At 45.7% G+C, this 17,564-nt stretch overlaps 1 protein-coding gene across 6 annotated transcripts in view; it reads left to right on the plus strand.

Moving 5' to 3' along the window:
• Iqsec2 (IQ motif and Sec7 domain 2) overlaps positions 1–17,564 on the plus strand; it is a 79,995-nt gene that overhangs the window by 45,903 nt on the left and 16,528 nt on the right. For 5 of the 6 annotated variants that reach the window (XM_029473107.1, XM_029473106.1, XM_029473108.1 and 2 more), the window contains 2 exons: positions 11,529–11,790; positions 12,556–12,957. In XM_029473107.1, coding sequence (XP_029328967.1) covers positions 11,529–11,790; positions 12,556–12,957 — 664 coding nt within the window. Of the gene's footprint in view, positions 1–2,476; positions 3,222–11,528; positions 11,791–12,555; positions 12,958–17,564 lie in introns of those variants that run through there. The other variant, XM_021153099.2, reaches the window with a different exon arrangement.

The raw sequence follows: 17,564 nt of genomic DNA on the forward strand, positions 1-17,564 counted from the left end.
GATTGCAGTGGGTTGCAGAACTCGTAGGAGGTACTGAGATGGAGATGGCCAGTGTAGACACATTTCTCAAGAAGCTTAGCTGTGAAGAAGAAAGAGGGACAGAGGGAGATGTGGAGGCAGGTAGAGGGTTTTGATTCCCAGATGGGAAAGACTTGAGTTTCTATAAATGAGGACAGGAAGGGAAGCAACAAAGAGGGAGCAGTTGAGAATGTGGGAGAAAGAAGAGATGGTTGTGGCTGAGAGAGCAGGGATGGGCCCCAGAGCCCAGGTGGAAACTGGTCTTAAATAGTATAGGTGACCCCTCTTTCTCTTCAAGAGGGGAAGTAGTAGTGGTAGTGGGCATATAGGTGCATTGAGATTGGTAAAAGGAATGCTTCAAGAAGTTCAAAGAAATCAACAAAGAGCCCTGACCAAGCACATAAATGCTAGAGCCAGGTAGAAGCAAAGAATAACCTATGTCTGGGAGTCAGGGAGGATGGCTCTTGGGAAACAGCATTTGATCAGGTGCATTAAATTCAGCATGAATAGAATCAGCAAAGGCACAGAGCAGTGAAAAGGCTAGGCATACAGATGGAATAATGAACTCATTTGTTGACAGTTCAGCATGAGTGAGTATAACAACGTGGATACCACTGGCAATGGCGGCCATAATAATGTTACCATGTGTTAAACATCAAACTATCCATGGATTTATTTAGTCCTACCATACCCTATGGGATAGATAGTTCTTCATTTTGCAGATAAGGAAAATGAGTCCCAGGCTGGTTAAGAAATGGATCCCAATCTACTGAGGTGGTAGGTGGTGGGGCTGGTACTGGAAGTCAGGCCTGTTTGAATCAATTTGTCCAGAAAAGCCAGGTGAGACCATATGATGAGGGAGCCTTCAATGGCAACTTGGAGTCTTAACTTTACCCATCAGACAGTGAAGAGCCAAGATGAGTATGTGAGCATAAGAGATGGGCACTTAGAGTGAACTTTTAAGGTGGCTTAAAAAATAAGGAGAAGGAGGTTGTCCAAGGGAGAGAGAGAACTGGAGCCTGTCCTTGGTAATAGGAAAATGCACAGTGAGACTGGACTGTCATTCTTTTCTCATGACAACCTTAAGAACTATGGCATTTTATCACATTGTAGAGACAAGGAGTGGGAAACCAAGGCTCGGGGCTTTGAGACCTGGCTTATGTGATTGTGCTGATTTAGTGTGTAGAACAGTGTGTCAGAGGGATCTCCAGGTTGGAGAAGGGTGCGTGCATGTGTGTATTCATGTGTGTGCTTGTCTGCCAGATGGACCACAGTGCCTTCCCCTGCTTGTCATCTTTCCTCCTCATCTCTTTCTGATCCTTTTCTTTCCTGAATTCCATACTTCTTACATTTTCTTAACTGAGTCTGGGAATGGGATGTTGCTATTTCCCTGGTTGTCCCCAGAAGACCCAGCTTTTTACTTCTGAGGCATCTGATCCCCTCCCAGCCCATACAAACTCCTTGGTATTGTAACTCCACTCCAGTGGCTGCCAAATGCAGTCTGGCCTCTTAGAAATGTTCTTGTTTCCATTGTGATTGTTTGCTAGGAATTTGATGACCTAGGCCTCACAACAGTCCTGGGCGTTAGAACCATAAGTCCCATTTTACAGATGAGAGGGGCATTACAATGCTCAAGGCCACATATCATGGAAACACTTATAAAGCCTGGGTCTAGGTCCAAATCTTCCTCTTTTCTTTTCTTCCCTCTCCTTTCCTCTCCTTTCCTTTTTTCCTTTTTTTTTCTTTTTTTCTTTTCTTTTCTTTTCTTTTCTTTTCTTTTCTTTTCTTTTCTTTTTTTTTTGTGGTTCTAGGAATGTAACCTAGGGCCTTTCATATGCTAGGCTCTATAGTGGGCTACATCCCTAACCCATGAACTCAGGTCTTTTTACTTCTAAAGATGTGCACTTCTCATGCTTTATTTATAAGCATCTTCTTGTTTTTGCTGACCTCGAGTATTAATGAAATACAAATCTTTGTCCCATAAGGACAGAGTGGAAGGATGGAGTGTGAGACCTGAAGCTCTAAGAACTCTGGATTAAATATTTTATGCCCAATTTATCTAATGTCTCTAAATAAGCATCATTTCTAAAATGATGCTTTTGCAAAGTTGTTGTAGGGGTTACATGAGTTATATACTAAGTTCTAGCATAAAACAGGTTGCTATTATTTATAGGAAAATTAAGGTTGGGCAACTGTCAGAGTCAGAAATTGTGTTTCTTTACTGGGAAGGTGACCCTAAGATTAAGGCTGGGTTGGGGAGGGCTATTCCTTTCTTGAAGACTGAATTGGATGTGGCCTTGGATAATGTGTCACACTGGCTACCCCATTTGGACCCCCATCCTAGTTCAACCTCCCAGTTCTGGCCCTTTCATGTATCTCCCCTTCTCTGCAAACTAATGTCTCTGCCTCTCTCTGTCACCCCTGCCTGTGGCCTCTACCCTGCCCTTCCTGGCCCCAGGGAAGAGGAGGAGGAGGAGGAAACTGAGGAAGAGGAAGAGGAAGACGCTCACCAGTTCTGCTGTCCGGCCTCCGAATGCAGTAGTCCCTCCTCTCGGTAACTGAGAGGACAAGGGCCATTTTCTATGCAGAAGCAAAAGCCTTAACCAGCCCCCACCCCTGCCTCTATGGATCCCTCATGGGACCCTGTCCCCTGCTTCAGGAACCAGATGGGCAAGCATCATGCTCTTACTTCCCCAACCTCCTTCTTGGAATTCCTCCCTACCCCTGCTGTCTCCCCTAGGCTCTAGTCCCTGAATTAAAGAGCTGGAGTCCTAGATTTTACTAATATGTGGGAGAAGCAGAGCTTGGAGCTTGGAGCTTGAAGCTTGCAACCTGGACCCTCTTGCTCCCATATACCCACTTCCCAGGCACCCTGGAGCTTGTTACTACTGGAGAGGTCTCCAAATGACACCCCAAGGACCTACCTCTGTTCTCTGTGAGCACAAACAGAGATGCAGGGTGCCTAGGGCTCAGAGGACCAGACGGGAGCAGGAACCCAGCCTGCCTAGTTCCCCGTCACTCATTCCCTTGCTGTGGCCATAGCTGCCATATTTTGTCCACTGCTTGAAGGCCTCACCTCATACCCTCTCCCCAACCCCTATCACTCCCATAGCGCTCTGTAAACATGATTAGGAGGAAAAGGCCTTTCAGCATGTGTGTTGCTATGTATAAAGAAATTTCCATCAATAAAAGCTGATCTCTTCTCTCTGTCTGATGTATGTTCCACCCTACCCCATCCCCCTGTCTCCATCCCCACCAGAACTTTGCCTTCTTTCCTATCCAAAGCTGGTAAAGGGCTGGAAGACAGAGTAGGGTTTGATTTGTGGCTTGTCAATGCCTCAAAGTCATTTAAAAAATAAATGTGTGAATGTCTCCGGGCAGGAGCACACCTATTACCTTCTTTAGTGCCCTAGCCTGGGGCATTTTTGAACTAGCTAATCTTGGACATGGCCCTTGACTTCTGTAATACATAGTTTACTCACCTGGAAAATTGGTAGAGTGCTTTGACCAGGGTCACCAGAATTCTTCCAGCGCTGACATTCAGAATCTGAGATGCTACTATTTTAAAAAGCTGTAATTATGAGCTTTGAAGATACTATGATTCTGGGACAAATTTCATGCAGTTCTGTGAGTTCTCTTTCTACAGTGTTATGATACTTGGATTCCTCAATCCTATGATTTTAGATTTCATAATTCTACCACTTAAAAATCTGATGCTATGATTTTAATATTCTGTGATATTAGGATTCCTTGGCTCTGATACTGTAACTTTAGGATCTCCAAGAGGAAGCCATTTTCCCAACAAAACTGCAAACACTTCCTTGACCTGGCTGAAAGCTAAGACTCTTTAAAGCAGTGGTTCTCTCATCGGACATTTACATCATGATTCATAACAGTTGCAAAATTACAGTTCTGAAGTAGCAACAAAATAATCTTATGGTTGGGGTTCACCACAACATGAGGAACTGTGTTAAAGGGTCACAGCGTTAGGAAGGTTGAGAACCATTGCTTTTAAGGGTGCTCCTGGGAGAGAAGACAGGGGCCTTTGTGATTTTGTGCTCCCCCTTCCATGATGTGTTTATGTTAGGAAATGGGAATGTGGGTGGGGAGTGGTAGGGTCGGGGCGGCGCTTGCTGGAGGAAGATGGATAAAAATTGGGTCTCAGATATTGGGAAAGATTTGATTAGGTGGCAAGAGGCAAGAAGACATTTCAAGGGATAGGGAAACCCCACTGGTGTGCACCAGGGTCAAGTTGGGGAATGGTGAGTAATTACTGTGCTCAAATGTCTCTCCAGGATATGTGAGTCTAGGTGACCTGTGACCAGGAGAACATCATCTATACTTTATTTGAGTGAAGATAGAAGGAAGTGGGCAGGGGTTAACTGAATAAAGGAAGAAGGCAAGTCAAGAACAGACTGGAAACTGTAAGAGTGTTTGACACCTGTGCAGGCAACTGAATTGGCTGGACCAGAGGGGGTTATGCTTCGTGAAGGGAGCAGACCTGTATCTGTGGTGAGAAAAATACGACTCCATGTGTCTGTGCATCTATGGGCACATGCATGTGAGGCTAGACGGGTCTCACAGTAGTGAAAGACTGCATGAGTTGCTGTATATCTAAGGAAGTGTGATTATGTGAGCCAAGGCTTGAGGAGTCCTGAGAATATGAGATTTCTGTGTGAAGTCTGGCTTTCTGCACCTGAAAGCTTCTATGTATGTGCCTAGTGAATTTAATCACAGGGGTAGGAGATGGTTGGCTTTTAAACATGGGGCTCTTAGGGTAGCAGTTATCAGACAGATGGTAACACACATACAGACATGTTACCTGTAGATTTAGGGGACAGAGTAGCTGAGCAAGGTATGCTAGGCCCTGACCTGTGCATGGTAGCTCCATAAAAGTGGATCACGCCAAGCCACTACTCTTGGAAAACAGATGGGGAGCGGGTGGTGCTGGAGAGATGGCAGCGGTTAAGAGCACTGACTGCTCTTCCAGAGGTCCTGAGTTCAATTCTCAGCAACCACATGGTGGCTTACAATCATCTGTAATGGGATCTGATGCCCTCTTCTGGTACATCTGAAGAGAGTTATAGTGTACTCATACAAATAAAATAAATCTTTTTTTTTTTTTTTGTATAAAAGGGAAACAGATATGGGGATCAAGAGTGGGCAATGCATATTTCAAGAAAGACTGGTGATAAGGGCCACCATGAGATGGGTGAGCATGAGACACAGAGGAGACAGTACCTGATTCTGTTGGGTGCTGGTGGGGTGAGAGTGAGTCAGAATTCTCTTGGCTGGAGGTTCTGCCTGTTCAGGGTATACAAAATGAAGATGAGCTCATCTAGGCCAGTTAAGTCCAAGGGTAAAAAGGAGAAAAGACATTTTGGACAAGAAAAATAAAGCAGGTCTTTGAATGCAGAAAGGTGATGGATACGTTTGCTATATGGGAATTGCAAGTAGCCTATTGTTGTTCTCTGTTTGGAACATATTGAGCAGAGTGAGAGGCAATAGGAAGTGGTGGGGGTGGCATGGGTATTTGTAGCTCAAAGTGAAACTTTTGTCTAGGAGATAGGGAAGTTTTTGAGAGAAAGATACTTTCGCTGCCTGAGCTTCACTTGCATCTATGGGATTGGATGGTTCTTAATACTTGTTTGCAAAGTTCACTCCAACTCTATGGACTGAACAAATCCATCAATCATTGTTCTTAAATGCAGGAGCTTTTTCCATCTAACTTCAGCTTTCCTGATTCCTCACTTACTGCTCCACAAATATTTACCTCAGGGTCTAGTCTGCTGTTAGTCCGCTGTGTGCCACTGTGGGAAGAAATGGAGAAATGGATAGTCAAGGACTCCACCGCGGGAGGGGACAGGAAGAGCAGGAACTTTTCTATGCAGACTCATTGTTTCGTGTGTGTGGAAATGGGGATCAAACCCCAAACTGGAGATGCTAGGCAAATGCTCTGCCATACTACCAGCCTTGTATGCTCAGATATGTTTTCTTTTCAGTCTTGGCTCCCCTACTACTTAGTTTTGAAACCTTTTGCAACTGAGTTCATCTCCCCACCTATGCTGTATCTCTTTCAGTGAGAAAAGTGAGACTTTGCCTAGTTGCTAGGCCTGGTGAAAAGAGTAAATTAAAACTAGTATTTTTTCTAGGGTTGCAAATGAGCAGATCCAGGATTCCAACCCAGGCTTTGGGCTCCCAGAATCTGCTTTCCCACTGTTTACCTGGTTAGCCCTCAGTTGTTAGCTAATCCAGGCTGGATTTGGGATTGGACTTTATGTAACACTGGATTGAATAGCAAAAGGCCCTGCTCCTGTCGTCACTCTGTCAGCTCCAGTTTTCTTGCCTAGCCTTTTACTTCTAGAACCTAAAACCCTTGGTTCCATCTATACACCCTGACCCCCTTGTTTTCTTGTATCTCACTTGTAGTCCCTTCCCTTTCCAACCTAAGTTGTCATGGGGATAGTTTTCAGCAACCTTGCTTTCCTCTTGCCCTCATCTTATGGTATCCATAGCAACAGTCTCCATTCATTTCCATGGCAACTGCATTCTGATTCCCATTCCCCGGCTGAATTCTTGGCTCTGGGCAGTACCAATAAAAAGAAGGAGGGAGAAAAGACCCCACACACACACTAAACAGGAGTAGCATCTGGGAAGGGTCTATGCCCCACCCTCTGTCATGGGCAGACCAACCTCAAGTGTCTAGAAGGCAGCCTAACCTGCTTCCCCCCATCTTAGAGCCTTGGCTTACAAGATTGCTCTACTCTCATCTCGTCTAGCTCCTCCTAGGCAAAGTACAGTCCATGAGCTTCCTCTCCCAGGAAGACTTCAAGACAGCAGGAGGGCCAGCACAGGCTTTGGGTCTGAATCCCTATCCTGCCAGTTGCTAGCTCTGTGACCTTTGTCAGTCAGTTTCCCTCTTAGAGCTCTTTTCTTCCTCTGTAAAACAGGAATCCTAATTTTTTCCTTGTGTTTGCCATGCAGATTAAATAATGTGTGGAAAAAGCCTGACACAGGGTAGGTGCATAGTTAAGTGCCAGTTTATTTTTATTCTGCTCAGCCACCCCCAAGCAGAAGGAATCTCTCTCCTTTACTCCCCCATCACTTCCTGTATTCCCCACCCCTGATAACTTTCCACTTTGTTCTGTGGTTATTTGTGAAGCATGGCTTATTCTCCCCCTCTACAAAGGATGCTCTCATTTCCCCCTAAAGAATAGTCCTGCAGGCAATGTGTGTTTGTATCTACATGTATTCATGTCTACTTCCCTGTGATTATGGATGTGTATATTTGTTTCTAGATTTGTTGGCCTTTGAATGTGTCTGTGATATTATACTTGTCCATACGTGGGGGAGGGTTCCAGGTGATTGGCCTGTTACTAAGTGTTTTATGGGCTCTGACATGAGGGGTTCCTGAAGTCACAGATTTTTCAGTGGTATGTATGATAGCAAAAGCACCCCCTCAAGCAATCTCCTTGGTTTTGGCCAGTCTCTCCCATGGGAGACTGTGCTGTCACCCTACAATTCCTGTGACTTTTCTCTTTGCAATCAAAATGGGGCAAGTTCTCAAGAGAGGAATTACCAAAGAGTAGAAAGCCTAGAGCAGCACAGGGTTGGGGAGAGATGCTGAGATATCATTAGTGGGTAGTCTGAGCTTTGAGTTTACAATTTGGCTTTCTTACTTAATAGCTATGTATGACCTTGAGTTACATTTACGTCAACTCTACTTCACTTCACTATAAAGGGGGCTAACAGTGCCTGTTACAAGGAATTGCAAGGGGCAGAGATGACTGCAGAGCCCTACAGTAACATGAAGGAGGGGCATGTATGTAAGGCAACATGTGCGAAGGAGGCAAGCAGGTGTGGAAAGGCACACCTGAGCTAAATGTTGAAGTGTGAGCAGAAGGTAGTCAAGTTTAGGTGTGATTATAGGGTTCAGGCCAGGTAAGGAAGCTATTGATAAGTTAGGTTACATCCTTCGTATGTTCGTCTCAATCAAAGCAAAAGCCAAAGTCTTTATGATAGGCTCAGTGTCCCTTGTATTAGTCTGCTTTTGTTGCTGTGATAAAACATGGACCACAAGCAACTTAGGGAGGAAAAGGTTTATTTCGTCATCAGGAATGTCAAGCAGGAAGTCAGGACAGAAACCTGGAGGCAGAAACTGAAGCCAAGACCATGCTGCTTACTGCTGTCTTTCCATGCTTTGCTCTGCCTGCTTTCTTGTACACCCCAGGACTACTTGCCCAGGATGGCACCATCCACAGTGGGCTAGGCCCTCCCACATCAGTTGACAATCAAGAAAATGCTCACATACATGCCCACAAGCCAATCTGATGGAGACAAATCCTCAGTTGACGCTCCCCGTTTCTAGGTGACGGTATCTTGTGTCAAGTTGACAAAAATTAACTAGTACGACTCTCATTTCATGTCTAATCTTATTTCTCATTACCCTCTCTTGTTCACTGTGTTCTGTCTATATTGGTTTTTTTATGGATTCTTAAACACGTAGACATGTACTGACTCTACTCTCTAGCCTCAGACAGCTACACAGCTCACTCCCTCATTTCCACCAGGATTCTGCTTCTGTGTCATTCCCCTCAACCACAGTTTTCCTGGACATCACATCTAAAATAGCAAATTTGGCTGGATTTGTGGCTCAGTGCTCAAGAGCTTCCTTAGCCTGCATAATTTTCTGAGTACTATCCCTAGTCTGTCTCTGTCTCTCTCTGTCCTCGTTTTCTCTCTCTCTCTCTCTCTCACACACACACACACACACACATGCAAATGTGCGCACACACAATTAAAATGGTACCTTTTAATACTCTGCTCTTTTCTATCTTAACATTTATTTGAAACACTCTCTCTCTCTCTCTCTCTCTCTCTCTCTCTCTCTCTCTCTCTCTCTCTCTCCTGTTTCCTTCACTATAGCATCACCTTCCTGAAGAAATAATTTGGTGGCTTTGATTTTTACTGTATTTCTGGTGCTTAGTGCTGATACATGGAAAGGACTTGGATGTTGTTTATTGAGTGAGTTATGGCAGGGTTAGATGAGAAAGGAAGATGGGCTGATTTGTATGTTCCAGCAATCTCTCTAGCCACAGGATAGAGAAGAGATTTGCAAATAAGCCTGAAGTTTGTGGTATACATTTGAGTGAGAGTTTTATTAGAGCAGCCACCAAGAACATTCACTAACTCGATTATACCAGAAACACCTACTGTGGTCTGGTCTAGGCCCCACGTCCTGTGCCCGCCAAATTAGGGATTACCAAATTCCCTTCCTATGCTGGGGTACTGAGAGTCATTTACTCTTTGCTGAAGCTAATCATTGCCAGAAAAAAAAAAAAGGAAGTCATGTGTAAAGATAGGGGGTCTGAGCAAGATCACCTGTAATTTCTGGCTGGTGGCAAGATTCAGGGGGCATCTCAGTAGGGGTATATACCTTGAATCTTAACAGAACTAGCATGTGGAGCATTTCTCAGGTTTCACTAGCAGAAACAATGGGGATAGCATTGGGAGTAGGTCTTATATGAGCAGTTTGGAAGGTAGGGGCCTGAGGAACATTTGACAGAAACAGAAGCTGGGCTGGGTGAGTAAGATTAGGGGGTTGCTTAATGATTGAGGGCGTGAACTCTGAAGTCACTCTGCCTGGAGTTGAATCCTGCTTGTATTGTTGGTAGCTATCCTCTCCGGGCTTTGTTTTCTATATAAAATGAAGACAAATAACAACCTTATAGCATTGTTGGAAGGAACAACCAAGTTATTAAGTACAAAGTGGTAAGAACGGTACCTAAATATTAAGTATTCTAGAAGCATTGTCTGTTGAACCTTGCGAGGTCTTCAATGCCAGAGTGATTGGAAATCGGACTAACTTGCAGACAGTGAGAGCTGTGGATGTTTTGTAGATAGAGGAGACAGTTGCTCAAAGCTGGATTTGAAATGTGTACTGGTAAGGGAAATGTTTGAGAGGTTGGTGAGCAGGATTCCACCATCCTAGGGAGACTAGAGGAATGCCTTTGATGCTGGACTGGGCTGGGTCTAACCTGTGGAGGGTAGCATCAGGGGCCTCTGAGGTCTGAGAGAAAGGAAATTTAGGGTACAAAGCAGCCCTCCAGTCTCATTCTGACTAGTACTTGGGAGGGTGGAGAATAAGCAGTGACTGAGAGTTCCCACCAGGGCAGAGCCCAGCTCTACTGCCCCTGACCTCCAGCACAGAGGGCAGACAGATCGCAGAGAGCACAGGCACTTCTGCCAGTAGGTAACCCCTTCCACCCACCCAGCTTGCCCTTGCCTTGCCCCCTGGCCTTCCTCAATAGAGGTGGAGGAGTGGCCCTTTGATCCTTTTACTAGCCAATAGCCTCCCCCCCAGCCTATATTACTTCCCTGATTTAAAAAAAAAAAATCATTCTTTTAGCCCCAGCTACACCCATTCTCCCACAACCTCCTCCATGCCTCAGTCTTCCTGGTTCACCCCACCTCTGTGCTTCTCAACATGCCCTGGAGCTCTGCTGCCACCTGGGTTCCCTGGCAGCCTGGTTGCCATGGCACTGTGGAGCAGGTCTGGCAGAACAACAGCTCTAGGTAACCCCAGCAGGCAAGACCTGGGACCCAGCTCCTGCTACCTTTCTGCTTGAGAGCCCCCTGCCCTCCTCCCGGAGCAGAGCAGAGGAGGACATGAGGAGGAAAAGGAAGCTTCCCCGCAGGGCAGCTCTTTACCTGTGAGGATGCTGAATGGGAGGCACTTCCCACTGTGGCCCAGCCTGTGCCTTCACCCTGCCCTCTCACCAGCAGCAGCAGCAGCAGCCGCAGCCGCAGCAGTAACAGCAGCAGTAACAGCAACAGCAGCAGCAGCAGCAGCCTGGGAACCCTGGGAACTGGCCAGGCCTGGACTCAAGGCTGCTAAGGGCAGGGGCAGGGCACAGGGGCAGGGCTGGGTGGGGGAGGGAGGACCTGGATGGGCAGGAATCACCAACCAGGTCTGGGAGGGGGGCAATATGTCAAGGAAACTGGTCTGGGGTTGTTCTGGGAATAGGACCATAAGGGAAATCACTGCATGGGGTTATGAGGAATTAGCTGGGTGGAAAAGAGATCCAGGGAGGGAGCAACTAGGCCGTCAGGGGAAGGAAGATTTGAGGCTGGAGCTGCTAGGGACAGGAGTGGGAGGAGACTAGGAGTAAAGTTGTGACTGGACCAGATTGCGAGGGGTGGTGGGTAGGACTGAGGACAAAACTGAGAAGACACTCTTGAGGGAACAGTGTCTCAGAAGAGTTATGGAGCTGGGGCTCTGACGGGAAGGGACTGAAAGGGAATAAAGGAAAACAAGGGCACTTGAGTGAATGAACTGTGTAGGCAGTGAAGAGACAGATTAAAGGTCTCTTAAATGTTGGAGTCTCTAGGTATCTGAGGAAATGGGAGAAGATGGGGTTGGGGGCAGGATCTAGTGTACTCACGCAATTGGGCCTAGCAAGCCTCTCTCCTGTTGCCACATCCTGGCTCATTTTATCTCCTGCCCACAGTGTGGAGGGTGATGCCCCAGGCAGTGACCTGAGCACAGCTGTTGATAGTCCTGGGAGCCAACCCCCCTACCGGCTGAGCCAACTGCCCCCCACCAGCAGCCACATGGGGGGCCCCCCTGCCGGGGTGGGCCTTCCTTGGGCTCAGAGGGCACGCCTCCAGCCGGCCAGTGTCGCCCTGAGGAAGCAGGAGGAGGAGGAGATCAAGCGCTCCAAGGCCCTGTCAGACAGCTATGAACTCTCCACAGACCTGCAGGACAAGAAGGTGCAGAGGAGATGGCTCTGGTTGAAAAATGGGAGTGGGATATGAAGAGAAGGAGGGAGGTTGGGGTGTGGCTCTTGAGGGTGGTATTCAGGGAGGGACAGTAAGGCTGGAACTGGCGAAGACAGGCTCCAGGGCCTATCATTGTACATTCACTGCATATGCACTGAGCCTCCTATTCACGCAGCAAACATCACTGAGTTCCAATAATGGGGTCCAGACTTTAACAACATGCACTCTTAGTCGGAAGCACACACACAGAACTTGACAGTTTCACAGTATGATGCAATACACTATCTAGGGGTATAAAAGAGAGAAAAGGAAGGGAGGGGGAGGGAGGGAGGGGAGGACATTACACAAGATTTAAGAAAAGTAGGACTTGGAAGGGCAGTTATCAACACATTAGTTATGGCTATGCCTAAATGTTTGGACTGTAGGTGAGTCATCCCTCACCCCCTCCCGTCTTTCCTTCCTTCCTGCTTTTCTCTCTTACTCTGATTCTTTCTTCCTTCCACTTCCTCCTGTTCGTTTACTGTTTCCTTCCTCCTTCCTTCCTTCCTTCCTTCCTTCCTTTTTCTTTTTTCTTTTTGTTTTCTAAGTGTTTTCTGATTTTAAATATATTTTCCCTTTTATCCCTTGTGTACATCTTGGGATTATAAGTGAGAAAACACTGGGCACAGAGCCTGTCATGACTTCCAGCAGTTAGTTGTGACTTGACTGGGATATGGTTGAGGCTCTGGCAACTTTCTGAACTTGTTCCTCTGACAGGTGGAAATGCTGGAGAGGAAGTATGGGGGCTCCTTCCTGAGCCGCAGGGCTGCCAGGACCATCCAGACAGCCTTTCGACAGTACCGTATGAATAAGAACTTTGAGCGGCTGCGCAGCTCAGCTTCAGAGAGCCGCATGTCCCGCCGCATCATCTTGTCCAACATGCGGATGCAGTTCTCCTTTGAGGAGTATGAGAAAGCACAGAACCCTGCATACTTCGAGGGCAAGCCTGCCTCATTGGATGAGGGTGCCATGGCTGGCGCCCGGAGCCACCGGCTTGAACGGGGCCTCCCTTATGGAGGCTCCTGTGGTGGGGGCATCGATGGTGGTGGAAGTTCAGTCACCACATCTGGAGAGTTTTCTAATGACATCACAGAGCTCGAGGACTCCTTCTCCAAACAGGTCAGGAGCCCTGAAAGGGGCTTTTCTTCTCCATTCCTGGTCTCTGGCTGCTTCTACTGCTTTTTAAATCTATTTTCCAAAGTATAAGAAGTTTCGCTATTAAGCACTTAACAGCAACAAATGGCAGTGATTTGAACTGAGACTTGGAGAATAGTGAGAGAGAATTATTAACACAAGAAAGAGTTACAGCTGAGTGTATACTTGTAATTGAAGCACTGGGGAGACTGAGGCAGGAGGATTGGGAGCACCTGTGTCAAACAACACCAACAACCAAGGAAAAACCCAAAGACAGGGATGTAGCTCAGTAGTAGAGCACTTGCCTAACATATGCTACACAGTGTGCTTCATCTCCAGCACTGTTAAAAAAAAATTACATTGCTAAAACAAGCAAGTTAGAACTCGGGTGCACAGGGCCAGTAAGATGTGGGTGAAGACCCTTGCTGCCATGTTTGATGACCTAGGTTCAATTCCCCTAACCCTTACTATGGAAGAGGAGAGAACAGATTCTTTATTTTAAATACTTTATTTTTTTTTAAAGATTTATTTATTTATTATATGTAAGTACACTGTAGCTGTCTTCAGACACTCCAGAAGAGGGCGCCAGATCTCGTTACGGATGGTTGTGAGCCACCATGTGGTTGCTGGGATTTGAACTCTGGACCTTTGGAAGAGCAGTCGGGTGCTCTTACCCACTGAGCCATCTCGCCAGCCCCTAAATACTTTATTTTTATGTGTGTGTGTGTGTGTGTGTGTGTGTGTCACATCCCCTGGAACTAGAGTTAAAGGCATCTGTGACACATTTGGCATGGCTGCTAGGAACCAAACTTAGGTCCTCTGCAAGAGCGGTGTATATTCTTAACCACTGCACCATCTCTCCAGGCCCCCGAAACTGATGTAGAAAAAGATTTACTTATTTTATTTTATATGTTTGGGTGTTTTGCCCACATGTATGTTTGTGGGCCACATGCACACCTCATACCTGTTGCATTCCAAAGAGGGTGTCTGATTCCATGAAACCTTATGAATGTGGGTGCTGGGAAACAAGCTCGTTTTCTACATCGGTGCTCTTAAGAGTTGTGCTGCTAGCTTTCCTTGAGCTCAACACATAGAAAGTCATTTTAGAAGTTGAAACCTCAGTTGAGAAAATGTCCAAATCAGACTGGCCTGTGGGCAAACCTGTGGTACATTTTCTCAGTTGGTGAGTGATGGGGCGGGGCTCAGCTCACCGTGGGTGGTGTTATCCCTGGACTGGTGGTCCTGGGTATTATAAGAAAGCAGACTGAGGCAGCCATGGGGTGCAAGCTAGTAAACAGCACCCTCTGCATCATGGCCTCTGTATCAGCTCCTGCCTCCAGGTCTCTGCCTTGAGTTTCTGGCCTGTCTGACTTCCCTGGATGATGGACTGCAAGCTGTAAGCTGAAGCAAACCCTTTCCTCCACAAGCTGCTTCTGGTCGTGGTGTTTTATCACAGCAATAGAAGCCCTAAGTAAAACAGAAATTGGTACAAGGTTCATGGGCAATTGCTGTGACAGACCTGACCATGCTTGGGGGAAGGACTTTGAAACTTCGGGTTAGAAAAGTAACTAAGGCAACAGCTGAGCCAACTCTCCAGCCCCAAGAACAGATTCTTGAAAGTTTACCTCTCACCTGCACATATGCACTGTGACATACAAGGACATGTGCATGCACATGCACTAAAAATATGAACATATAAACAGATAAGAAGACAAAAAGTCATTACTTTTAGAAATTTGATATACATCAAATAAAGCCTTTACTAACATAATGAGCACTTGCTGGGTGCCAGGTACTCTGTATGCTTCACAATAAATCTGAGACATAGAGATTCTTTTCCCTGTTTTATAATGGAGGAGACCGAGGCTGAGGCATGTGCTCTGGTCAGTATTCTTAAGGCTCTCCCAGTCTGGTAGACAGTAGAAGCATATAGGTGCATGGTCATCTCCTAAAATAGAATGTACTCAGAACCAGAAGGGATTCTGGGAAGACCAGACCCGTTTCTTGGAGAAAATAGCATTGTAACTAGACCTCGTGGAACTGGAAAGATGTTGCTAGTTAGAGATGTTGAAAAGTGTGTTGTTGGTCCAGGCACTGTGATTGCATCTGCTAAAACATGGAATAATAGGAATAGACATGGCAGCGAGTGGCCATTCTAAACTGGGGAGATTTCAACATGGCTCCCCGTGTGAAAACCCCAGTTGTTCCATTTCCCAGTTGTATGATCTCAGGCAAATGGTCTCACCTTTTGATCAGCAAAATGGAGTCAAAGCTTTCTTTTTGGTGCCATTTTAGGGCTGTTGTGGAAATGCACTTCAACTTGGTAACGTACATGAAAGTCCCTGGTATCTGGTAACTGCTAAGTTAGTCAGATTTTTTTTTCTCTCCTAAAGCCAAGGAGATACTTGGTAGAAATTGTTGAATGAATGAAGTTTTTTAAAAGAAGAAATCACTGTAATCTAAACTCTGTTATCTGATCCTATCATTTGTCCATGCTTGCTTCTCTGAGGCTAGTAAAATGGAGGGAAGGAAAGAAGTAATGAAGGGAAGATCTGCATCATCTATCCATCCATTCATGTGATAATTAAGCATCTTTTCTATGTCAAGCAGTAGCTGATCTAAAATAGAAACTGGGCTCGCACCTATCCCTCAAGGGAAGAATAGAGAACAGGAAAATACCATCTGATGGAAAAGAGAGAAGAACCAGGTCTGATCCTAGCACTCAGTGCTATCTAAGTCAGATTGGGGGAAAATGTATTATACTTCTTGCTGTACAGCAAACTAGCTCAAAATTTAGTCATTTAAATCTGACCTTAGAGGTCAGAGTACGCATGAAAGAGAGTCGGTGAGATGGCTCAGTGGGTAAAGGTGTTTGGTGTGCAAGCCTGAAGACCAGAATTCAATCCCTGGAACCTATGGAAAGGTGGAGAGAGGAAGAAGTGCCACAAAGTTGTCCTCTGACTCTACACACATGCCATGGCTTCTGTACCTACACCCACACATCATGTACTCATACATACAGTAATAACAGGCTTTAAAACAAAGAACCTGAGATTAGAACTGAGCTTAAGCAACAAACGATCTCTTTATTTTTTCTTCTGAACAGAGTAGCTTTGTGTAGCCCAGGCTGGCCTTGAGCTTGAGGAATTCCCGGCTTAGCCTCTGGAGTACTATAATTACAGGTGTGTCACCACACACCACAACAAACATTATCTTATGCAGTTTCTGAGGGCCAGGAAGCTGTGAGGGGTGTGGCTGGATGATTCTGTTTCCAGGTCTCTCAGGAGGCTGCTGTTAAGCTGTGTAAGACCCAATCTCAGAAGACTGGACTGGGGCTGGCAGGTCTGCTTCTATGCTCAATTTCTTCTTTTGTTGGCAGTCCCTTTCAGGACTGTTCACACACAGTGTGGCTTCCCTTCAGTGAGGAATCTGAAAGGATACAAGTCAAAGAGCATGCTAGACAGAATTTGCAGTACTTGCCAGTGTCATTCCAGAATGATATGCCTTCACTACTACCATGTGTTGTGGGCCACACAGACCAACTTTAGTACGGTGTTATATCTAAGATTGTGGTAGAGATCACTGGGGGCCAGTTTGGAAGCCGAGTACACCTGGAGACAGTGTTACTAGGTGTTCATTTTCTCAAGAGTAAATATGGATTTCCTAAGAGAATTTTGCACGGAGAGCTCTGGGAGGAAGCTGAGATTTTGGGGTTTTCCCTGCATGGGAACTGAGCCTATTTGACAGAGGTAAGAGTGTGGCTTGAATCAGGGAAGAGGGAGTATTTGATATGGAGACAGGGATACTGGAGTGCCCAAGAAGGCATTTTGTCACTGTTAGTCCTAGCCTCTGTGAACTCACAGTGACTCCCTGGGAGTTATTTTATAAACTAGTAAGAACCTATGGGATTCTTTGCAAGCTTTTAAAAAAATAATAAAGTTTAAAATAAGGGACTGGCTGGACAACACACAATGAACTCAATGGTATTTTTGTAGACTTTTATCTCATACTGCCTTGTTTGGACTTTTTTGTCTTACTGGTCTTTTGCTTGTGTATTATGCTTTCTAATTTTGTGTTGTATGGGTTTTTATTGGATGTCTCTCTGTGTGTTTGTGATTTTCTTTGTCCTTTTAAAATTATTTTTCTAGTTTGTTTGTTTTCTAAAGAGAGAAAGAAGGCATGGGGTTAGGTGGGTAGGGAGAATCTGGGAGGAATTGGGGGAAACTACGATCAGAATATATTGTATGAAAAAATGTATTTTCAATAAAAATGTATTTGTGTATATATAAAAGAAACAATAAGGGGCTGGAGAGATGGCAGACCCTCTGTGACTCCAGTTCCAGGGGATTTGATGGCTTCCACTAGCACCACACACACATGTGATGCACAGACATATGCAGGCAAAACACTCACACACACACACACACACACACACACACACACACTCACTAAGCATGTATTTTAAACATTTAAAATACAGAACCTATGGTAAAGGATCTGCTTCCTTGGCTGACCCACCAGGAAAATTTCCCTGCCTTGCCTTGCCTTGCCTTGCCTTGCCTTGCCTTGCCTTGCCTTGCCTTGCCTTGCCT

Source organism: Mus caroli, chromosome X, assembly GCF_900094665.2.
Source record: "Mus caroli chromosome X, CAROLI_EIJ_v1.1, whole genome shotgun sequence".
Lineage (NCBI taxonomy): Eukaryota > Metazoa > Chordata > Mammalia > Rodentia > Muridae > Mus > Mus caroli.